The sequence below is a fragment of the Oryctolagus cuniculus genome, chromosome 7 (genome assembly GCF_051225735.1).
Source record: "Oryctolagus cuniculus isolate XC-2025 breed Fujian yellow rabbit chromosome 7, ASM5122573v1, whole genome shotgun sequence".
Classification (NCBI taxonomy): Eukaryota; Metazoa; Chordata; class Mammalia; order Lagomorpha; family Leporidae; genus Oryctolagus; species Oryctolagus cuniculus.
The window spans coordinates 142,170,159-142,191,573 of NC_142873.1; the positions used below are offsets into that span (position 1 = coordinate 142,170,159).

General features: G+C 45.3%; 1 protein-coding gene and 2 non-coding genes across 52 annotated transcripts in view; all 3 read left to right on the top strand.

Moving 5' to 3' along the window:
• PUM1 (pumilio RNA binding family member 1) overlaps positions 1–21,157 on the top strand; it is a 150,935-nt gene extending 129,778 nt beyond the window's left edge. For 27 of the 50 annotated variants that reach the window (XM_070078873.2, XM_017346521.4, XM_089301128.1 and 24 more), the window contains 7 exons: positions 600–729; positions 2,917–3,051; positions 7,542–7,679; positions 11,827–11,952; positions 12,601–12,722; positions 15,588–15,780; positions 19,334–21,157. In XM_070078873.2, the coding sequence (XP_069934974.1) occupies positions 600–729; positions 2,917–3,051; positions 7,542–7,679; positions 11,827–11,952; positions 12,601–12,722; positions 15,588–15,780; positions 19,334–19,465 (976 nt within the window). In that variant the 3' untranslated portion in view covers positions 19,466–21,157. The remainder of the gene's footprint in view (positions 1–599; positions 730–2,916; positions 3,052–7,541; positions 7,680–11,826; positions 11,953–12,600; positions 12,723–15,587; positions 15,781–19,333) is intronic. The other 23 variants (XM_089301130.1, XM_070078879.2, XM_089301129.1 and 20 more) reach the window with 1 other exon arrangement.
• Positions 3,960–4,044, top strand: LOC127493823 (small nucleolar RNA SNORD103/SNORD85). Its single transcript, XR_007924361.1, has one exon. It is a non-coding gene; the product is annotated as a small nucleolar RNA SNORD103/SNORD85 (small nucleolar RNA).
• Positions 16,596–16,680, top strand: LOC127493824 (small nucleolar RNA SNORD103/SNORD85). Its single transcript, XR_007924362.1, has one exon. It is a non-coding gene; the product is annotated as a small nucleolar RNA SNORD103/SNORD85 (small nucleolar RNA).
• Positions 21,158–21,415: the final 258 nt, after the last annotated feature.

A 21,415-nucleotide genomic window follows, 5' to 3' on the forward strand; every position in this document is an offset into this window, starting at 1 on the left:
AATATAAAATACATATTCTATAGCTCACTAAGTGGGTGGGCATTTGGTATAGTGGCTAAGTTGCCATTTGGGAGGCCCACATCCCGTATTCGAGTGCCTAGTTCAAGTCATGGCTCTTTTGCTTCTGATCCAGCTTCCTGCTAATGTATCCTGGGAGGCAGTCCTAGTGCTTGGGTCCCTGCCACCCATGTGGGAGATAAGGGTGTAAGTTCCTGGCTCCTAGTTCCTAGCTTTGGCCTGGCCCAGTCCCAATTGTTGTGGGCATTTAGATAACGAACCAGCAGGTAGAAGATTTCTTTCTGTATGCCTCTCTGTCTTTTAACTAAAATAAAAAATGAAAATAAATAAATGAATGCCCAAATCAAATGTTAAAAAAGTGAAAGTTTCATGAACCTAGGAGATACTTCGTCTTTCCAGAAATTCTTCCTTTAGAGGAGCTCACGCAGTAGTAGCACTCAGTTTACTGTGTGCCTGAGTGAATGCATATGCACCCTCGTACCTGCAGTTGCAGAACTGACACTTCGTAGAAAGCGACTTACCCCTCTCTTTCCCAAGTTCTGTTTCTGCTCTGAGATCACCTGTTTTACTTTGTACTTTAGGTTCATTCAGCTGAAGCTAGAACGTGCCACCACAGCAGAGCGCCAGCTTGTTTTCAATGAAATCCTCCAGGCTGCGTACCAACTGATGGTGGATGTGTTTGGGAATTATGTCATTCAGAAGTTCTTTGAAGTAAGCCTTTGTTCTTTTTCCCCTTTGGCTTTATAACTCTGCAGGATATTTTGATTAAGAATAGCCATCTTCCCTCCCTCTTTCTCTCTCTCCCCTCTCTTTCCCCTCCCTCCCTCTGTGTCTCTAACTCTACTTTTCAAATAAATAAATCTTTAAAAAAAATGGCCATCCCATTCCAGTCCTTTCTGAAGAGCTTTTTAAATGCTTGCAGTTCTTCAACAGCATCTGTCTGTTGTTTGTGGTGCAGCTACCCAAGCAGGTGATCCCAATCTGTGTTGGGAGTGTTTTGAGAAGTTTTGTCCCCATTTAGGACCCAGCCTATTACTTCTGATTGTTAACAGTAGTTTCATTAAACCTGCCACTTTGGGAAGAAATAATCCATGTAAGGTAATTTTAGTGTGAAAAATGAGATGGGGAGAAGATTCATAGAGAATTGTACATGAACACCAACCCCAGTATTTTTCATCATAAACTGAGGTTATCCTTAGGCCTTGATTACTTATTTTACCTCTGTTAATTTCAATAATGCCTACTCTTATCATTATCTTTGGAAAATATTCATGAAAGTATTTGATTTATGTCTTTCCTCTAATAAAGTTTCAGAGAGGCAAAGATATTTTACTTCTCATTGATGACAGCTACAAGATCCATGAGGTCAAAGCGTTCGTTGGAAAATACATATTATGAAAAAACTATATGGATTTCAGACAAACTTTTTTCCATTTTCTAAGCAACTTTTTAAAGTATATCTTTAAATCCAGAATAAGACAAAACATTTAGATGAGAAATCTGGTGTGGGGGAAGAAATCCTGCATTTCTACACATTACTTTCCATCAAAAATTCTGTTTGATTGGTGTGAAGATAAAGTGGTGTACTTGAAGATAAAGTGGTGTACTTGGGGCTGGCGTTATGGCATGCTGGGTAAAGCTGCCGCCTGTGACGCCAGCATCCCATATAGACATCAGTTCCTGTCTTGGCTGCCCCACTTCCCATTCAGACCCTGGGAAGAGCAGAGGATAGCTCAAGCATTTGGGTCCTTGACACTCACGAGGGAGACCCAGATGAAGCTCCTGACTCCTGGCTGCAGTCTGGCCCAGCCCTTCCTGTTGCAGCTGTCTGGGAGTGAACCAGCAAACGGAAGATCTTTCTCTGACTCTTCCTCTCTCTCTGTAACTCTGACTTTCAAATAAATAAATAATTGTTAAAAAAATTTTAAAGTGGCTTACCTACAGCTTTTATCTTTCTAGCTTTTCTCAGGAAGACTTGTGTTCTTTGAATTCTCCAGCTATGGACAAAGAAACCAAACTAAGTATAACCCTTCTGTTTTTGATTCTTGACAAACACACAAGCGTTTGTCACCAATATGACAGTGCAGTGATCAGCTCCAGAGGCTGGTGCAGCGTCCAGGGGCCAGAATGTGCAGTGGATTACAGCTTGTGGTGTGGGGCAAGCTAGAGAAGGTCTCTGTATCTTAGTGCCCTTGAATGGAAAAGGAGGGAGTTCGACATCACAGAATTTCCTACAGACTCGGGATTCTACTTTTCAAATGAAAATTCAAACAAGGATGTTTGAATAGAATTTTAGCCATATCTCTTCATTCTACTAATTCTCCTCCTCTCCACTCAGTTGCCTGTGTAAATAGACAGTATCGGTTCTTGGAATAAGGTAGAACACCAATTCAAAACACAGTATCCATGTGTGCTTTGGCTTAAGCTGCACAGAGATGAAAGAACTTTTTAACCTGTGGGCCTCAGAGATCTGAGGGGCTGGAGATTTCAAGATGTTCTTGTATATTCCTCAAACATTGTTGAAAGCCTTAAAAAATTCAGTGTCTTCCACACATACTACTCATTTCTGAGTGCTCTCATAATCAGTGGAGTAGGGACTCATTTAATAGTAGTAGTGAATTAGTGGCAGCTTTGAGGAATTACTTATTTCCTTAAATACTAGTAGTGAAACGACTGCTGTTGGGTAGCTAAAAAATTTTAACATTCTAAAGAGTTTTTTTTAATCAAACGGAGAACTGCTGGAAGAAACAAAGATTCTTTAAATGAAAGATCTAAAATATTGGTGTGTAACAGGGTTACACGAGGTCCTGCCAGTGGTTGATGAAGAATAGCGAATGCTTCGCTTCCTCTGGCTTCTTTCTTTCTGAGTAACGGTGCTCACTCACACATTATGTCTAGTTTGGCAGCCATGAACAGAAGCTGGCTTTGGCAGAACGCATCCGAGGCCACGTCCTGTCCTTGGCACTACAGATGTACGGCTGCCGAGTTATCCAGAAAGCTCTTGAATTTATTCCCGCAGACCAACAGGTAATTGTAAGTTTCCCCTTTAACTTTTCTCTTGGTGTTTAATGTTTCTCCATGGTATATGTAGTGAACTTGGTAATGCTGCCAACCTACAGTTTTCCTTTGATGCTTATGGCTGTCTTTCTGTGCATGGCCAGCATGAATTATACGATTAATTTTGTAAATTTATAGTAGATCAGTTGTCTTGTGTTAAAACCAGTGGTTCGCAGCGCTCTTACCTTGACCAGAACTTATGTGCAATTTTACAGATGTGTTTTTTGTTTGCAAAGAATTGAAGCAGGTAAAATGCTAGTAAGTTGTCATTTTCTTCATTTGAATGGAACATTCCAATGAGCCAAATTTGTCCAGCAAATCTTTCACTTCAGTTCACTCCCTCGCTCTTCATTCATTCCACCCGCATTGACTTAAGAGTGCTTGCCCAATGCATTGTATGGCCTGGCACACTGTCCCACAGCCCGCTCATGGCAGACATGAGGGCCTGGGATGATTAAGATCTGATCCCTGCCTGCAGTGCACGGTCTGGTGGGAAACAGCTGTGGGAAGCGTCGTGGGCGCGCAAGGGAGACCCTCACCCTGCCCACCGTCTCCCCCGGGCAGGCCGTGCAGGAGAAGCCAGAGCTAAGAGGAGTTAGACCGGACAAAGGGGACAGAACCCTGAAAGCTTTGTGTTGTGAGTGGGGAGCTCATGCGGAGATCGCCTGAAGAGACCCTCGGCTTCAGGATTAGCCCTGGGGCAGGTCCAACCCGCACTGCCCAGACCATGGGGCACGGGCAGGGAAGCAAACCCACAGGGAGGATGTACTGCAGCTGTGTTGGTGCTGGCCAGTGCCAGCAGCCTCTGGGAGCTTCCCATCTGAGCCCTCAGCCCCTGGGCTCTGAGCTCACTCAGCCCTTCTCAGTTCAGGGGTTGGCCATTGTCTGGCAATGATGACCCACTTGCCCTCACTGAGAACAAAGTTCGGTAATGAGAATCTTTGTTATGGACTCAAGTTCTGAGCCAGACAGGACGCCCACCCACCTCTGATCCCAAACCCTACCACCCGACTGGTGGTGGCGATGGCAGTTGAAGGCTGAGTGAGTTTAAAGTCCTGTGGGGTGTGAGTTCCTAGGTGGCGTGTCAAGATGCTGCTGTGAGGGCAGAGGGCAGGCGGGTTGGGGACACTTGCAGATTTGCATTTTGTTCACTCAGTGCTCATTCCTAGAGATGCAGTGCTCATATGAAAGTGCTGTTTGTAAGTAATTACAAGCAGGTGTTAAGCTGTTTTTAGTTGTTTTCTAATGTTTAGTTTATTACTGATTTTAATGTTTTCCTGGTTTTTCATTGATGGTTGAAAACTTTTCTGTTTAATTTTCCTTTTTCTTTTGCACCTGCAAATTTCTTCCTGTCTTTTGGCTGTAATGCCCACTTGCTGGAAGAGAAGCAGAAGGATGACAGTTTCTTTTATATGTTTTCCTCTTTGCCTTCACCCACGAATGTGGGAAATTCTTTATTTTGTCTTCACTTTTTCAAATTGTACAGTGTTCTGGCTGAATGTCATGGGTTTTTTGTTTGTTTGTTTTAAAAGAAAACCTCCCCTTCCTTTCCCTCAACCTATTGTTCTTCCCTGGTCATGTTTCTCTGTGGTGACTTATTCTAGATCTGAACTACTTTTCTTGCTATGAATAATTTACTCATTTTTCAGTAGACATTTAAGTGACATTAGCTCCTCTCCTGTGGAATTGTAAATGTCTTTTGGATCAAGAAAATATTCAGGATACCACCTCATCTTTAGTTAAGAAACTGTCCCTTAGTTTTATAAGTGTATAAATATCATTCTCTATTTGTTTTTTTATTTTTATTTTTATTTTTTATTTATTTATTTATTTATTTTTTTTTTGACAGGCAGAGTGGACAGTGAGAGAGAGAGACAGAGAGAAAGGTCTTCCTTTGCCGTTGGTTCACCCTCCAGTGGCCGCCGCGGCCGGTGCGCTGCGACCGGTGCACCGCGCTGATCCGAAGGCAGGAGCCAGGTGCTTTTCCTGGTCTCCCATGGGGTGCAGGGCCCAAGCACCTGGGCCATCCTCCACTGCACTCCCTGGCCACAGCAGAGAGCTGGCCTGGAAGAGGGGCAACCGGGACAGAATCCGGCGCCCCAACCGGGACTAGAACCCGGTGTGCCGGCGCCGCTAGGCGGAGGATTAGCCTAGTGAGCCGCGGCGCCGGCCTCTCTATTTGTTATTCTGTAATTATGTTTACAGAGTAAATTATTTCCTCCTGAAATTTCAGTAATTCCTTTTGGAAACTTTCCCTGAATATCTGGCCGTTTCCCTCTTTAGTCCTTGGCACTTTATTCTTTTTTTTTTTCCCCCTAGCTGATATGTTAGTTGATTTGATGTAGTCAACATCTCAGGGATTTAAAACTTTGCATTTATTAATGACAGTATTTTAGCTTGTCAGTTTTTAAAGTTATTGATTGATTTGAGGGAGTGCTGCCATCTGTTGATTCACTCCCCAGGTTCCTCAGTGACCAAAGCTGTCCTGGGGCAGACACTTAAAACCAAGAATATAATCCAGGTCTCCCATGTGGGTGGCAGGAGTCCAGTTCCTTAAGGCATTATCTGCTGCCTCCCAGGGTGGAGTCAGGGAGCTAGAACTGTGGGTCAAACTTGGGCATTTTTTTTTTTTTAAGATTTATTTATTTATTTGAAAGGCAGAGTTACAGAGAGGCAGAGAGAGAGAGAGAGAGAGAGATATCTTCTAACCACTGGTTCACTCCCCAAATGGCTGCAATGGCTGGAGTTGCACCACTCTGAAGGAGCCAGGAGCTTTTTCTGGGTCTCCCACATGGGTGCAGGGGCCCAAGGACTTGGGCCATATTCCACTGCTTTCCCAGGCCATAGCAGAGAGCTGGATCGCAAGAGGAGCAGCCAGGACTCCAGTGGGTGCCCATATGGGATGCCGGCACTGTAGACGGTGGCTTTACCTGCTATGCCACAGCGCCGGCCCCCAACTCTGGCATTCTGATGTGGAATGTAGGCATCATAACCACTAGGCTTGACAGTCTCTCCTAATAGCATTTATTAAAGTGGCTCATAATCTTCTAACATAATCGTTAGTGTAGTAGAGGTAATATGCAGAGATTAGGGACAGCAAGGAAATGGGGCAGCAGGTGTCAGGGCACAGCCATAGTATAGGGCTTCAGCCTCCAGGTACCTGAGACCACAGGTCGTGAACTTTGGAGATGGATTCTGACTCAGTCTCTCCCTAATAAACCTTTGCCACATTCACCCATTCCCTACACAGACACACACTCACTCTCATATACTTAAGGTCTGGCTGCTCTCTGTACTTGCTGAGTTTGGAAGCTTTTCATTGATTAACTGAAAGACCCATTCCTGTGAACTTTGCACCCACTATAGCTTGGTAGAAAGTTTATAGATGGTGGAGTCACAGCCTGGACTAGAATTCTGATTATTTTACTTTCTACCTGTAGTTTCAAATATATGGCTTAACTCCTTTCAGCCTTATTTCTTCCATAGATACAGGGACAAGGGTGCAGGATAATTTAAAAAAAAATTTTTTTTTTTTTTTTGACAGGCAGAGTGGACAGTGAGAGAGAGACAGAGAGAAAAGTCTTCCTTTTGCCGTTGGTTCACCCTCCAATGGCCGCCGCGGCCGGCGCACCGCGCTGATCCGATGGCAGGAGCCAGGAGCCAGGAGCCAGGTGCTTTTCCTGGTCTCCCATGGGGTGCAGGGCCCAAGCACCTGGGCCATCCTCCACTGCACTCCCGGGCCACAGCAGAGAGCTGGCCTGGAAGAGGGGCAACCGGGACAGAATCCGGCGCCCCGACCGGGACTAGAACCCGGTGTGCCGGCGCCGCTAGGCGGAGGATTAGCCTAGTGAGCCGCGGTGCCGGCCTAGGATAATTTAAATTTTTGACCATTGCTTTACTGACACATACTGGTTTACTACACAGTATAGCCAGATTGTTTGGATTTGATCATGGCATTCTTGGTTTGTAATTTGAGGCAAGTCTTCTCATTTGTGCCTTGATTTCCTCATCTGTAATGGTGTCCAATGCATAGGGTTGTTTGGATGAGTTAAGATGTGTTAAACATTTAGAGGTATGCCAAATCTGGATTAAAATTTAACCACCATCATGATTAATAGTACCTGTCTTGCAGGGTAGTGTTATAAACTATGATGAAGAGTACATGAAATTCTATGTAGTTTGATTTATATATATGTATAATAAAAACTCTAAGAGATCTTTTGGGTACTGGTTACTATTATACTCAATTTGTTTCAGTAAATTTCATTACATAGTTGATTTCCTAATACATGAAAGAACTCAGCCCCTCGTTTGTTGCCATGGTGTCCTAGTGCCACACTTCAGGTCTGCATTCATTGTCACAGATTCTGAGCTCAGTGCTTTTATGTTTGGAAAGGACAGCGTTGGTCGTCCAGGTGTTTGCTTGCTGCGATTCTGGTGATGCTTTCTTTCCCTATCTCCAATAGAATGAAATGGTTCGGGAACTGGATGGCCACGTCCTGAAGTGTGTCAAAGACCAGAATGGCAACCACGTGGTTCAGAAATGCATTGAATGCGTGCAGCCCCAGTCCTTACAGTTTATCATCGATGCTTTTAAGGGACAGGTAAGTGACTTAGGAAAGAAATATGGGAAACAGATTGATGGGTGTTTCCATTGTGAGCAGAAAGGAGGATGGGGTTTGTGGCATGTCCTCAACATGCAGTATGTGTCTGAGATTAGAGAGAGCAGTCCTGGCTCTCTATTTCCAAGTCTCTTCCTTAACCTTCATTGAGAGAGCCTTCTCTCCTTTAGTAATGCAGATGACTCACGGGGTTGGGGGTGGAGGTGTGGGGGGTGCTCATGTGGGATGAAATACTGTTAGCAGAGTTGTTGAGATGAAATATCATATTTGAAGAATACATTTTCCTCCTTGTTTAAGTATTATTTATCCTGGTATTTGCATTTTTTTCTCTAAAGGCTAAAAACAAGTTTTTAAAGATTTATTTATTTATTTGAAAGGCAAAGTGACAGAGATCTTACATCTGCTGGTTCGCTCCTTAAATTCCTGCAGCAGCCAGGATTAGGCCAGGCTGAAGTCAGAGGCCAGGAAGTCCATCTGGGTCTCCGTTGTGGGTGGCAGGGACCCATGTACTTGGAGCCACCATCTGCTGTTTCCCAAGATGCATGTTAGCAGGAAGCTAGGTCTGAAGGGTGGAGTAGCCGGATCTCAAACTGACATTATGATTCCATATGCAGGCATCCCAAGTGGTGCCTTGATCCCCTGTGCCACAAAGCCTACACCTTATCTTGGTATTTGATAGTCTTTATTACTTCTTAAAATTAAGGTCATTTTCAGAACTGATCTTGCAGGTCTTATGTGAATGTATCTTTAAAATAACAAAGTACTAATCCTCTGCCTGCGGTGCCGGCGCCCCAGGTTCTAGTCCCGGTCGGGGTGCTAGATTCTGTCCCAGTTGCTGCTCTTCCAGTCCAGCTCTCTGCTGTGGCCCGGGAGTGCAGTGGAGGATGGCCCAAGTGCTTGGGCCCTGCACCCGCATGTGGATGGCATTTCTGTAAATCAATTATGTAAATTCTATGCAATTCTGTAAATCAAAATTCAAGCACAACCATGCAGTATGTTTTTATGTGTGCATGTGTATTTTTTTTAATTTGTAAGTTACATAAGTTTCATGTATAGTATTTTTTTTAAGGATGCGAGAGGTATTTTAAAAGTTTGTGGAAAGGCTGGCGCCTCAGCTCAATAGGCTAATCCTCTGCCTGCGATGCCAGCACACCAGGTTCTAGTCCCAGTCGGGGCGCTGGATTCTGTCCCAGTTGCTCCTCTTCCAGTCCAGCTCTCTGTTGTGGCCTGGGAGTGCAGTGGAGGATCGCCCAAGTGCTTGGGCCCTGCACCCGCATGGGAGACCAGGAGAAGCAGCTGGTTCCTGGCTTCAGATCAGCGCGGTGTGCTGGCCGCAGCACGCCGGCCACAGTGGCCATTGAGGGGTGAACCAACGGCAAAGGAAGACCTTTCTCTCTGTCTCTCTCTCTCACTGTCCACTCTGCCTGTCAAAAAAAAAAAAAAAAAAAAAAGAAAGAAAGAAAGAAAGAAAAGTTTGTGGATGGCCAGCACCGCGGCTCACTAGGCTAATCCTCTACCTGCGGCGCCGGCACCCCGGGTTCTAATCCAGGTTGGGAGCACCGGTTCTGTCCCGGTTGCTCCTCTTCCAGTCCAGCTGTCTGCTGTGGCCTGGGATAGCGGTGGAGGATGGCCCAAGTGCTTGGGTGCCTGCACCCGCATGGGAGACCAGGAGGAAGCACCTGGCTCCTGGCTTGGGATCTGTGTAGTTCCAGCCATAGCGGCCATTTGGGAGGTGAACCAACGGAAGGAAGACCTCTCTCTCTCTCTGTCTAACTCTGTCAAATAAAAAAAAAAATACAGCTAAAATTAGAGAAGTGATCATATAATTAATGCTGAACTTTAGGCATAAATGAACATGTGCTATAGGTAAAATAATGAGGCTAAAATAAATATTTTTATGTTTTTAGTGTTTTTCCAAAAAACCTATTTTGATCTTATCGCCGCTAGTAGCATTACTAGGGTTATACAAATAATTGCATTATAAAAATGTGACATAAACTTAGCCGAAACATTGATTTTTATAACTCACATTAAGAGTTGAAATTTCTTATGTGTCTTTTGATAAAGTGCAGTATTGTTTGTGTGCTCTCTTTGTTTATTGCTACAATTTAAGAACTTTATTTAAAAGCAATTCGGGAAGGTTGCTAAGAATAGTAACTATTCAGCTGTAGCCAGATGGTTAACAAGTAAGCCACTTGACTTAGAATTCTTGTGCATTGTGCATTTTGGGAAATCTAAAGTACTGTATTTTCATTGATTATAAATCTTCCTTTGCAGTTATTTTTATTCTTCCTTTGTAATCCCTTGAGAGATTACACTGTTGATTGTTTAAATGTGTTTTAAAAGACTCATTATGAACTGTATCCAAATCTTAAAAAGTCAAGACTTTTCTGAACCACTCCAGTCTTCCTCCATCCAATTGAATGTTATAAATATGAAAGACATTGGAAAGATATAGTGTACATCATAAAATATCCTTAGGTATAATACATGATTTATCTTATTAATTTATAAAATATATTCCAATAAACATAATACTGATAATCAGTGAGTTTTCTACCGAAAGTAAACTCATAGGGAGATCATAGGGAGATCTGCTTTTATATTAAGCAGATAAAAAACATGTGAAAAACCATGATAGAGCATCTTTGCTTAGGCGTTGGTAAAGAAGCACTGAAGTTGGGTTTAGTATTGTCTGCATTTTAGTAGTAGAACAAAGCTGCCTTTATAGGATGTATATACTTAAGTCTTGAGATTATTTCTTCCACACTAGCTTAATATGGACAGTTTTTTCTGGAAACTGCAAAAACAGTAAACAAAAGTAATTTTTCATCTTAGAAAACATAAACATACTATCTGGCTTACTGAAAGCAGTAAAATATCACTTACATGTTGTAGAGCATACTGGTATATGTTTTAGCATAGAAGATTATGTATTAAGTTAAATAATTATATTCTGCTATTTGGTGGCAAATAATTCCAATTATGAACCACAATTATTTCAAAAGTGAAAGTGATAGCTAGAAATAAACCTTAGCTTTGGTTATTTTATGTGTGTGATCCAGAAGTAGCCATAAGTTTAAAGACAATAAAATCTGAAACAGACTAGGTAAACTTGTATATCTTGTGACAAATCGTACTTGCATGTTAATAAAGACTATTGACTGGAAAAAAAAGAGCTTGTGGTTAGATGGAATTAAATGATCATTTAGGGGTGGATATTTGTCCCAGCAGTTAAGAAGCTGTTGGAAAGCGTGTCCTGTATCAGAACACCTGGAGTTAATTCCCAGCTCTGGTTTCCTGCTGGTGCACATGCTGGGAAGCAGCACTTGGATTGTGTTCCTGCCTCCTGGCTTAGGTCCTAGCTGCTGCGAGCATTTGGGGAGTGAATTGGAGGAAGGAGCATGTGCTCTCTCTTTCTCTGTCTTTGCCTGTTACATAAATAAAAGTTGAAAGCATGGATTTTCTGTTAATGTTTTGAAGTCCCATGGCACAGTTGCAGATATAAAAACATACATAGAGCACTTAGCATAGTGACTGACACTTGGGAAGCTATTGTTCCAGCTCTTGTAATCAGTAATATTCTTGACTACAGAGCTGAGGTACACATCACTCACATAGGAAGGTATAGAATCAAGGTTGGGTGGTCTGGATCTAAAGCCCTGAGCTTTTCTGTTGCTCCAAACCCAACACAGGATGTTGAGGCTTTTCTTCTGCTGAACAACACCCCAGTTAAATTCATAGCGTTGTGTGTGGTTGGGTGGTTATGTGAAAACACTGAGGATTTGATCCCAGCCCTTCCTTTTTCTGTTTGTAACTCTAGCCTTTGGAGAGCTGTCAGTTGACACTGCTAACTCAGCTAAGTGGGTTTTTCATAACCTTGACCAATTCTGTTTCCTTCTAAACCTCTTGAAAAAGTAGTTTTTAGCTCTGAATTTATCCATGTCTCTAAATTTCTAAACTAATGGGCTTGTTTATACATCACACACACACATCTCTTATTTGTAGAGAGAGTGTAAATGCCAGTAAATTCATTTGTGAAAATCCATGGGATAATGTTTCTAAACAGTACTGAAGCATTGAAAGTGGCAGCTACCATTTGTGGCCTTCTTCTGTCTCTTTGACCCAGGTGTTTGCTTTGTCTACGCATCCTTATGGCTGCCGAGTGATTCAGAGAATTCTGGAGCACTGTCTCCCTGACCAGACACTGCCTATCTTAGAGGAGCTGCACCAGCACACGGAGCAACTTGTCCAGGTAAGGGAATCGCAGGAGAGGAACTGCAGACTGGGCTCTGTGTGTTCTGTCAGCTCAGGGCTCTCTTCCAGGAGAGGTGGATATATTTGAAATGCCCATTGCATCTTCTGAATATGTTTTTATGCATAGCAAGCAGCCTGGTGTGTGTTTGCGTAGTATGAGTAATGAATAGATTCCTGGCCCTGACTTCAGAACTCCTTCATGGGCCAGCTGTATCACCTTTAGGTAGATCTACCATTTAACCCTTCAGGCCTCAGTTTCACATTGTCATGTGAACCAAGTGGATTAGTTAATGTCTTTCTGGCTTTGATACTTCCTTTGCCTCACCCACTGACTTGTGGGATATAAATGTGTACCATTACTCTGTTCTGGGTTGGTAAAGTGAACCATTTGTGTGAAGAACTCAACTAGGACATTTAGGCATAAATATATAGAGAAGTATTCCATTGTCTAGCAATATTGTGCACCCATTTTTTTATAGATAGGGAAAATTGTTACTGCTCATTTAAAAAATTTTTTTGTGTTCCTTATGTAATCAGCTAAGCCATCTTGATATACAACAAAGATAGGTGTTAATGAGCCATAAGGACTCGGATAACCTGTAGGACTGGTTTTTACATAAATTTTATTTCTGTTGCTTCTCAAAAGGATCAATATGGAAATTATGTAATCCAACATGTATTGGAGCATGGTCGTCCTGAGGATAAAAGCAAAATTGTAGCAGAAATCCGAGGCAATGTCCTTGTATTGAGTCAGCACAAATTTGCAAGGTAAGCGCTATGATTACATGGACTGTTTCCAGAGAGAGGATTAAGTATTATTTTAACTCTAAAACGAAAGAATGAATTGTCATTCTCTTTTTAAATGTTTCTTCTTTGCAAAGTATACGTAGCTTGAAAAGTCAGATAGTCCTACAAAGTACCAACCCCAAGAGTCCCTCAGTGGGCTTCTCATTCCCCCAGAGTTGGCCACATGAATGCCAGGGGATTGTGTTTCTACACTATTGCACTTTGGTAAACTGGGTATTTCATTAACTTATTTGGAATTATTAGGTGTTCTTTACTTGAGTTCTTCTTCATTGTCTGAAGGATAGGTTAACCTGTTTATTTCCTTGAATGGTAGAGTGAGAGAGATATCTCCCACTCACTGGTTCACTGCCCTAAAAGGCCTGCTACAGCTGGGGCTAGGCCTGGCTTCAAGGAGCCTGGAATTCCATCCAGCTCTTGCACCCAAGTACTTGAGCTGTCATTTACTATCCCCCAAGGTTGTGCATTAGCCTGGAATCTGGAACAGAGCTGGACCTCAAACCCAGGCACTGAATCATGGGATATGCCCATTGCTCACTCTAGAATCTCTTTCGCAGCTTCAGATTATCAAGATTAAGAATGAAGTGCATTAAATATTTCCAAGTCATGATAGGTGTCACAGGTAACTGAAAAGTAGCAGGGATTGGAGAAGAAATGGGTGGCTCTTCCATGGGGTTAGTGGTATAATCTCCTAGGTATATTCTGCTGCCCATATAGCATTTTCTGTTGTTAGAGTGGTGCCCTTAAAATTTTTTTTAGGATGAATTACAAGGCAAAATAGAAATCCTCGAACTCTGTGGTTTTTTTTTTTTGTTTGTTTTTGTTTTGTTTTAAAGATTTGCTATTTATTTGAGAGGAAAAAAAGAGAGAAAGATCTTCCAACTGCTGGTTTGCTCCTCAAATGATTGCAACAGCCAGGATTGGACAAATGGTTGTAATAGCCAGGAGCTACGAACTCCATATGGAATGCCTGCCTAAGTGGCAGGAGCCCAAGTATAAATAATTTTTTTTTTTTTTAAAGATTTATCTATTTGAAAGTCAGAGTTAGAGAGGCTTTCCATCGCTGGTTCACTCCCCAGTTGGCCACAAGGGCCGGAGCTGTGCTGATCCAAAACCAGGAGCCAGGAGCTTCTTCTAGGTCTCCATTGCAGGTGCAGGGGCCCAAGGACTTGAGCCATCTTCTTCTGCTTTCCCAGGCCATAGCAGAACTGGATCGGAAGTGAAGCAGCCGGGACTTGAACTGGCGCCCACTGCAAGTGGCAGCTTTACCCGCTATGCCATAGTGCTGGCCCCTATTTGTGGCATTTTTATAACAGTGCATCATGGAAAATAGAGAAAAGAAATAAGGCACCTAAGTACAGGGATTTGGTACATAAGGAAGAGTGTTTACCTGAGCCATCTATACGTATGGTAGATTGCCCTAGAAAGTAGTCACCGGAAATTTCCAGGCAGTGGTTAAATGGCCGTCTTTTTTTTTTTTTTTTTTTTTTGACAGGCAGAGTGGACAGTGAGAGAGAGAGACAGAGAGAAAGGTCTTCCTTTGCCGTTGGTTTTGGTTCACCCTCCAATGGCCGCCGCGGCCAGCGCGCTGCGGCCGGCGCACCGCGCTGATCCGATGGCAGGAGCCAGGAGCCAGGAGCCAGGTGCTTTTCCTGGTCTCCCATGGGGTGCAGGGCCCAAGCACCTGGGCCATCCTCTACTGCACTCCCTGGCCACAGCAGAGGGCTGGCCTGGAAGAGGGGCAACCGGGACAGAATCCGGCGCCCCGACCGGGACTAGAACCCGGTGTGCCGGCGCCGCTAGGCGGAGGATTAGCCTAGTGAGCCGCGGCGCCGGCCTAAATGGCCGTCTTTCAGGATTATCAGCAGAAGCTGTTGTTCAGTAGCCATCTGGACTGTGAAGTTCCTTTTCTGTGTGGGGGTGGGCGGTGGGTCCTGTAATCCAGAGCTGCTTCTGTCCCATCCCGAACTCTGCTGAGCCTTCAGCCGCCCACCCACCTGCCAGGTGTCGGGCTTGGCTCCAACAATATGAACACAAATAATATGTATTGTCCTTTGACCTTATACAACTCATTCCCACAAGGCCCCAGAAGCACAGTGTTGTCTTCTGCAACTAGTGCTCACAAGTAAGCCTTTCTTGAGTGGTAAGCACCCATCAGTACGGCAGTGTGTGATCTTTTCCGCATCTGCCATCCCCATGGAGCATAGAAAATCCCAGCTTTAATGGACCCCCCTCTTTGATTTCCCACCGTGTTAGATCTGAGGTGTGGTTAGAAATGCTAACTCACTTTAGGGCCCTCCTGCCCTTTACACTCGTAAGAACATGTGGTAGTTGACCAGGTGCTGTGGTTCTGGCTTGTGTATCCCTTCACTCAGTCTGTGGAGCCCCAGTAAATGCCCAGTCTGATGTGGGGCAGCAGGAAGACAGACCAAAGTGAGACTTGGTCCTGGCCTCCCTGAGTTCACAGCAGTGAGGAGAGGAGGATCGGCTTTGCTGAGTGCTTTTAACAACTGAACTGTGCGAAACCAGTCCTGGGACCCTTGTGTGTAAATCTGTTGACTTCCCCTCATTCCATTGCCCTCACCTGCTTAGAAATAGATTGGCTCCCATCTTCTCATAGACCTGATCTCAGATGAGGTTCACAATTGGATGCCTCGGAGGGCAAAAGGTAGAGAGTTAGCGAAGCCAGACAGTGGATAAGTTAATTTCCCACAGATGCTCGCTGTGTCTTGCTGCTAGGAATGCTGAGGGTCAAGGCAGTGGTTAGACAAGCACAGCCTAACAGGAAGCCCTCTCCTAAGCGCTGTCCACACTTCTGTATCATTCCAGCAACGTCGTAGAAAAGTGTGTCACTCACGCCTCACGGACAGAGCGTGCCGTGCTCATCGATGAGGTGTGCACCATGAACGACGGTCCCCACAGTGCCTTATACACCATGATGAAGGACCAGTATGCCAACTATGTGGTCCAGAAGATGATCGACGTGGCAGAACCAGGCCAGCGCAAGATCGTCATGCATAAGGTAGGGCGCGTCCGGCAGGATCCAGCCGGAGAGCAGGGGTGCAGACTGCGTGCCCCTTTCTAAAGCCCACAGGAGAGCAAGCTGCACAGGTCGCTGCTCTTTGAGGAGCTGTCCCAGGCTGTTTCTCTTTTTCTTTTATGTGCAGTTGCCATGACCCCACATATTTGCCCCACTCTCCCCATTACCTCTGTGTGAACTGGTAACCCTGGTGCCAGTTGTGATGAAGTGTTGCCCTCTCTGTGGTCTCTAAGAGCTCAGCTGATCAACTCAACACATTGACCTGCTTGCCTTTCCTCCTTGCTCCCTCTTGTTCATTTGTTCCACTCACTTCCGCTGGCACACTGTCCCACAGCCCGCTCATGGCAGACATGAGGGCCTGGGATGATTAAGATCTGATCCCTGCCTGCAGTGCACGGTCTGGTGGGAAACAGCTGTGGGAAGCGTTGTGGGCGCGCAAGGGAGACCCTCACCCTGCCCACCGTCTCCCCCGGGCAGGCCGTGCAGGAGAAGCCAGAGCTAAGAGGAGTTAGACCGGACAAAGGGGACAGAACCCTGAAAGCTTTGTGTTGTGAGTGGGGAGCTCATGCGGAGATCGCCTGAAGAGACCCTCGGCTTCAGGATTAGCCCTGGGGCAGGTCCAACCCGCACTGCCCAGACCATGGGGCACGGGCAGGGAAGCAAACCCACAGGGAGGATGTACTGCAGCTGTGTTGGTGCTGGCCAGTGCCAGCAGCCTCTGGGAGCTTCCCATCTGAGCCCTCAGCCCCTGGGCTCTGAGCTCACTCAGCCCTTCTCAGTTCAGGGGTTGGCCATTGTCTGGCAATGATGACCCACTTGCCCTCACTGAGAACAAAGTTCGGTAATGAGAATCTTTGTTATGGACTCAAGTTCTGAGCCAGACAGGACGCCCACCCACCTCTGATCCCAAACCCTACCACCCGACTGGTGGTGGCGATGGCAGTTGAAGGCTGAGTGAGTTTAAAGTCCTGTGGGGTGTGAGTTCCTAGGTGGCGTGTCAAGATGCTGCTGTGAGGGCAGAGGGCAATTTTAGGGACACTTGCCGACATTTATGCAAAAATAATGTCAGTCAAGCTGGGGAAATAAGAAAGGTGGGGCGGGGTGGGTGGTGCAAGAATATAAGCCAGACTGCTCTTGTGTGAATGCAGGGAAAGCTTCCCAGTGGGCTAGTATTAGAATAAAACCTGAGTCTTTCCAGAAAGAGGGGATGTCATGTGTGAAGACAGGGAGATGGGATATAGACTGAAGAAATAAAGCGAATTGTGGGGGCCAGCGCTGTGGCGTAGCAGGTAGAGCTGCCGTCTGCAGTGCCAGCATTCCATATGGGCGCCAGTTCAAGACCTGGCTAGGGCCAGAGCCACGGCTCACTAGGCCAATCCTCTGCCTTGCGGCACCGGCACACCGGGTTCTAGTCCCGGTCGGGGTGCCGGATTCTGTCCCAGTTGCCCCTCTTCCAGGCCAGCTCTCTGCTGTGGCCAGGGAGTGCAGTGGAGGATGGCCCAAGTGCTTGCGCCCTGCACCCCATGGGAGACCAGGAGAAGTACCTGGCTCCTGCCATCGGATCAGCGCGGTGCTCTGGCCGCGGTGCTCTGGCCGCAGTGCGCTGGCCGCGGCGTCCATTGGAGGGTGAACCAACGGCAAAGGAAGACCTTTCTCTCTCTCTCTCTCTCTGTCTACTCTACCTGTCAAAAAAAAAAAAAAAAAAGACCTGGCTGCTCCACTTCTGTTCCAGCTCTCTGCTGTGGCCTAGTAAAGCAGTAGAAAAAAATGTCCCAAGTGCTTGGGCCCCTGCACCCACGTGGGAGACCTGGCTCCTGGCTTTGGATTGGTGCAGCTCCTCCCTTTGCAGCTATATGGGGAGTGAACCAGTGGGTGGAGGATATTCTCTCTCTCTGTCTCTCTGTAACTCCACTTTTCAATCTTTTAACAAAAAAAAAGTAAAGCTAATTGGGTAGGGCGGGTGAGACTGTCCCATCTGCATATCAAGTCTTATTCCTGCCGGGACACCGGACAGTGTAACTTGAAGGAGGGGCTGCCTGAGGGTGGACGGGAAGCTGCCACCGTTGTGAGTGTCAGCAGCTGGTGAGGGCTTTGAGATGGAAGAGGGGTGGAGGCATCAGGCACTGAGAGCTGGAGGGCGGAGCCCAGGAAGCCCTCCCTGTTTTAGATGCGCAGTGCACTGTCTGTTTCAGCAGAAGGGAAGGTGAAGAAAGGAGCAGGTTGAATGCTGTTGGCCTCTTCTTGAATCCAGTTCACAGTGCTGGCGGCCATGGGGGTGGCTGCCGAGGTTTTTGTGTTTTGTCTTTGCATGGAGGTTAATGGCTGTGCTCATCAGTGTGCCAGTCCCAGGGATAGAGGTGAATGCACTAAGAAGGGGAGCTACCAAAATTAAGGGGATCCTGACCCTCACATTGTAGGCAGAGGAAGATTAGCCTTAGGCGCAGTCCTTACTACACTCCGGATTAAAAGCCTAGCATTGTTACTTTTTTGTTTACAGAGGAGTCTGAGGAGGTTAGACAGCTTGTCTGGGTCACACAGCTCAGAATTGGAACCAAGAACCAGGTGGGCTCCTGGGTGAGACTAGTGCCCCGTGTGGGGTGCAGAAGTTGTGTCTGGATCTTCTTGGCCCTTCCTTTGAGGACACAGCTGAATGGACAAAAATGCTTACTTTCTTGGAGCTCACAATGCAGAGTAGCCATCTTCCTGGGTACCATTGCCCAGGGTAGCTTGTGTACGCCGGTGTGAGTTTGGGACAGGAGTTACCGAGCCCTCCGGAGCAGTCAGGCTCCTTCATTGTCTATGTCAGAAGATTAACAGTTAAGCCAAAGCTTGTTAAGGGACGTGGAGGGTACCATGAGCTTTTCAGAGAGCAGAGGGGGCTTGTCTGGGATGGACGGGGCTTCCTGAGGGGTGTCGGTCAGGGGAGAGAACAGAAGAGGGCCTGGGCAGGGTGTGGGAGAGACCAGAGCAGTCTGTGTGCCGTGACAGCCCAGTGGAGAGAAAAGCCGTTGCTGGGAGCCAGTTTGAGAGTAAATAGCTATGCTAGCCTTTGTTAGCCATTTGCCCTTGGCTGAGGGATTTGTCTGCCTTCGCATTTTTTGTCAGTAAAGTGGGGATAGTCACATGACTCATAGTGTCCATCGTTTTTGTTGTCACTATTCGCTTCCCCTGATCTGTGGCTTGGTCATCAGGTAAGCTCAGGATTCATGGAACCCGGAAATAACCAGGGCTTGGGAGAGCCTGGTTGCAGGCATGGGCAGGGGGACCTGTCTGGGCCAGCAAGGGGTGAGTGGGTGTGGTACACTTTTCTCTGGGGCTGTCACAGGAGCGGCTGTGGCTGCCAGTGTCCTGCCATCCTGTGTTTGTGCCCGGGGTCGGGGCTGCTTCTCATCTGATGGGTTGCTGAGGCACTGGGAGGCAGGGCCCTTGGCTGAGCCAGTGAAAAGGCATCCCTTTGGGGGTGTGCGTGTGTGCGCAGGTGCACGGCGCAGTCTCTTCCCAGGCCAGTGTAACAGCAACTGTGCTTCCTCCCCAGATCCGGCCCCACATCGCCACCCTTCGCAAGTACACCTACGGCAAGCACATTTTGGCCAAGCTGGAGAAATACTACATGAAGAATGGTGTTGACTTGGGGCCCATCTGTGGCCCCCCTAATGGTATTATCTGAGGCACAGTACCCTCTCTCCCATTCTCGTTGACCTCACTGGCCCGTTGGCAAATCCAACCAGCAACCAGAAATGTTCTAGAGTAGAATCTGACGTGGGCGGACGGTTGCCCCGGGATTGCTCCCTCCTCCAAACAGGAATCAAATCCACAAGTGGAAAAGCCTTTGTAAATTTAATTTTATTACACATAACATGTACTAATTATTTTTTTTAATTGACTGATTGCCCTGCTGTTTTACTGGTGTATAGGGTACTTGTACATAGGTAACCAGTGTACATGGAAGGCCGCCTATTTTGTTCAATGTTGTATCTATATTCCCCATGCGGAAACTTTCAGGGTGGTTGGTTTAACAAAAAAAAGTTTAAAAAAAAAAAAAAGTTTTTAACTCATTTGCCTCATCGGCAAGTTTTGCAAATAGCTTCCCCAACTCCTCATTTTAGTAAAAAACAAAAACAAACAAAAAAACCTGAAAAGTTTGAATTTTAGTTACATGATCCCAAACTGGCATTTAACACTGTTTATAAAAATATACATATATATATACATATATCTATATGATGAAAAGCATTTCAGAGTTGCTAAAGCTTGGGTTGATGACAGTGGGTTTCTGGAGCTTCTGAAAATGGTCTCAGACAGGTGCTCTGGAAGTGCGGTGTGCGCTGTGAGGGAGGCGACGCCCAGCGCGGCCTCGTCGGCCCGCCGGGCTCGTGGGTTACTGCCTGTTGGGTTTTTTCTGTTAACACTGAAAGACAAAATCTGATTATTTAGCATGAGAAAAAAAAATCCAACTCTGCTTTTGGTCTTGCTTCTATAAATATATAGTGTATACTTGGTGTAGACTTTGCATATATACAAATTTGTAGTATTTTCTTGTTTTGATGTCTAATCTGTATCTATAATGTACCCTAGTAGTCGAACATACTTTTGATTGTACAATTGTACATTTGTATACCTGTAATGTAAATGTGGAGAAGTTTGAATCAACATAAACACGTTTTTTGGTAAGAAAAGAGAATTAGCCAGCCCTGTGCATCCAGTGTATATTCATACCTTTTATGGTCGTAGCATATAGTGTTGTATATTGTAAATTGTAATTTCAACCAGAAGTAAATTTTTTTTCTTTTGAAGGAATAAATGTTCTTTATACAGCCTAGTCAATGTTTAAAAAGAAAAGGATAGCTTGGTTTTATTTGTCAGTTAGTCAGACAGTAGAAAGAGCCTTTCTAAATGTTATTCGAGATGGATTTAGTTCACACTAGTGGTTTTTTTTTTTACCCTGAAAAGGTAATGTTTTGCTTATTTGGTGACAGTCAGAAGGATGTGCAGAAGCTCAGCCCTGCCCCAGCCTTCCTTTCCTTCGGAGCCCCTCCCACCTTGTAAAGTGTGAATTGCCCTCCCTTTTTGTACAGAAGATGAACTGTATTTTGCATTTTGTCTACTTGTAAGTGAATGTAACATACTGTCAATTTTCCTTGTTTGAATATAGAATTGTAACACTACGCGGTGTACATTTCCAGAGCCTTGTGTATATTTCCAATGAACTTTTTTGCAAGCACACTTGTAACCATATGTGTATAATTAACAAACCTGTGTATGCTTATGCCTGGGCAACTATTTTTTGTAACTCTTGTGTAGATTGTCTCTAAACAACGTGTGATCTTTATTTTGAAAAATACAGAACTTTGGAATCTGGTCTGTGTTTGTTTTAACTCCTCCTGCTGCGTTGGAGTGCCCCAGAACAGCTCTTGTGCCTTTTTCTCTGCTTGGTTTGGTTTGGTTTGGTTTTGGAGCGGGAATGGGGAGGGGGTTGGAATAAGGCAGGGCCATCAGACTGAAGACTGAGTCCATTGTGACGCAGAGATGCAGGGTCCAGACCTGTCTAGTGCTTTCACAATCAGATATTTCACATAAAAGCCCAGATTTCCCACTAATGTTAAAAAAACAAAGCATT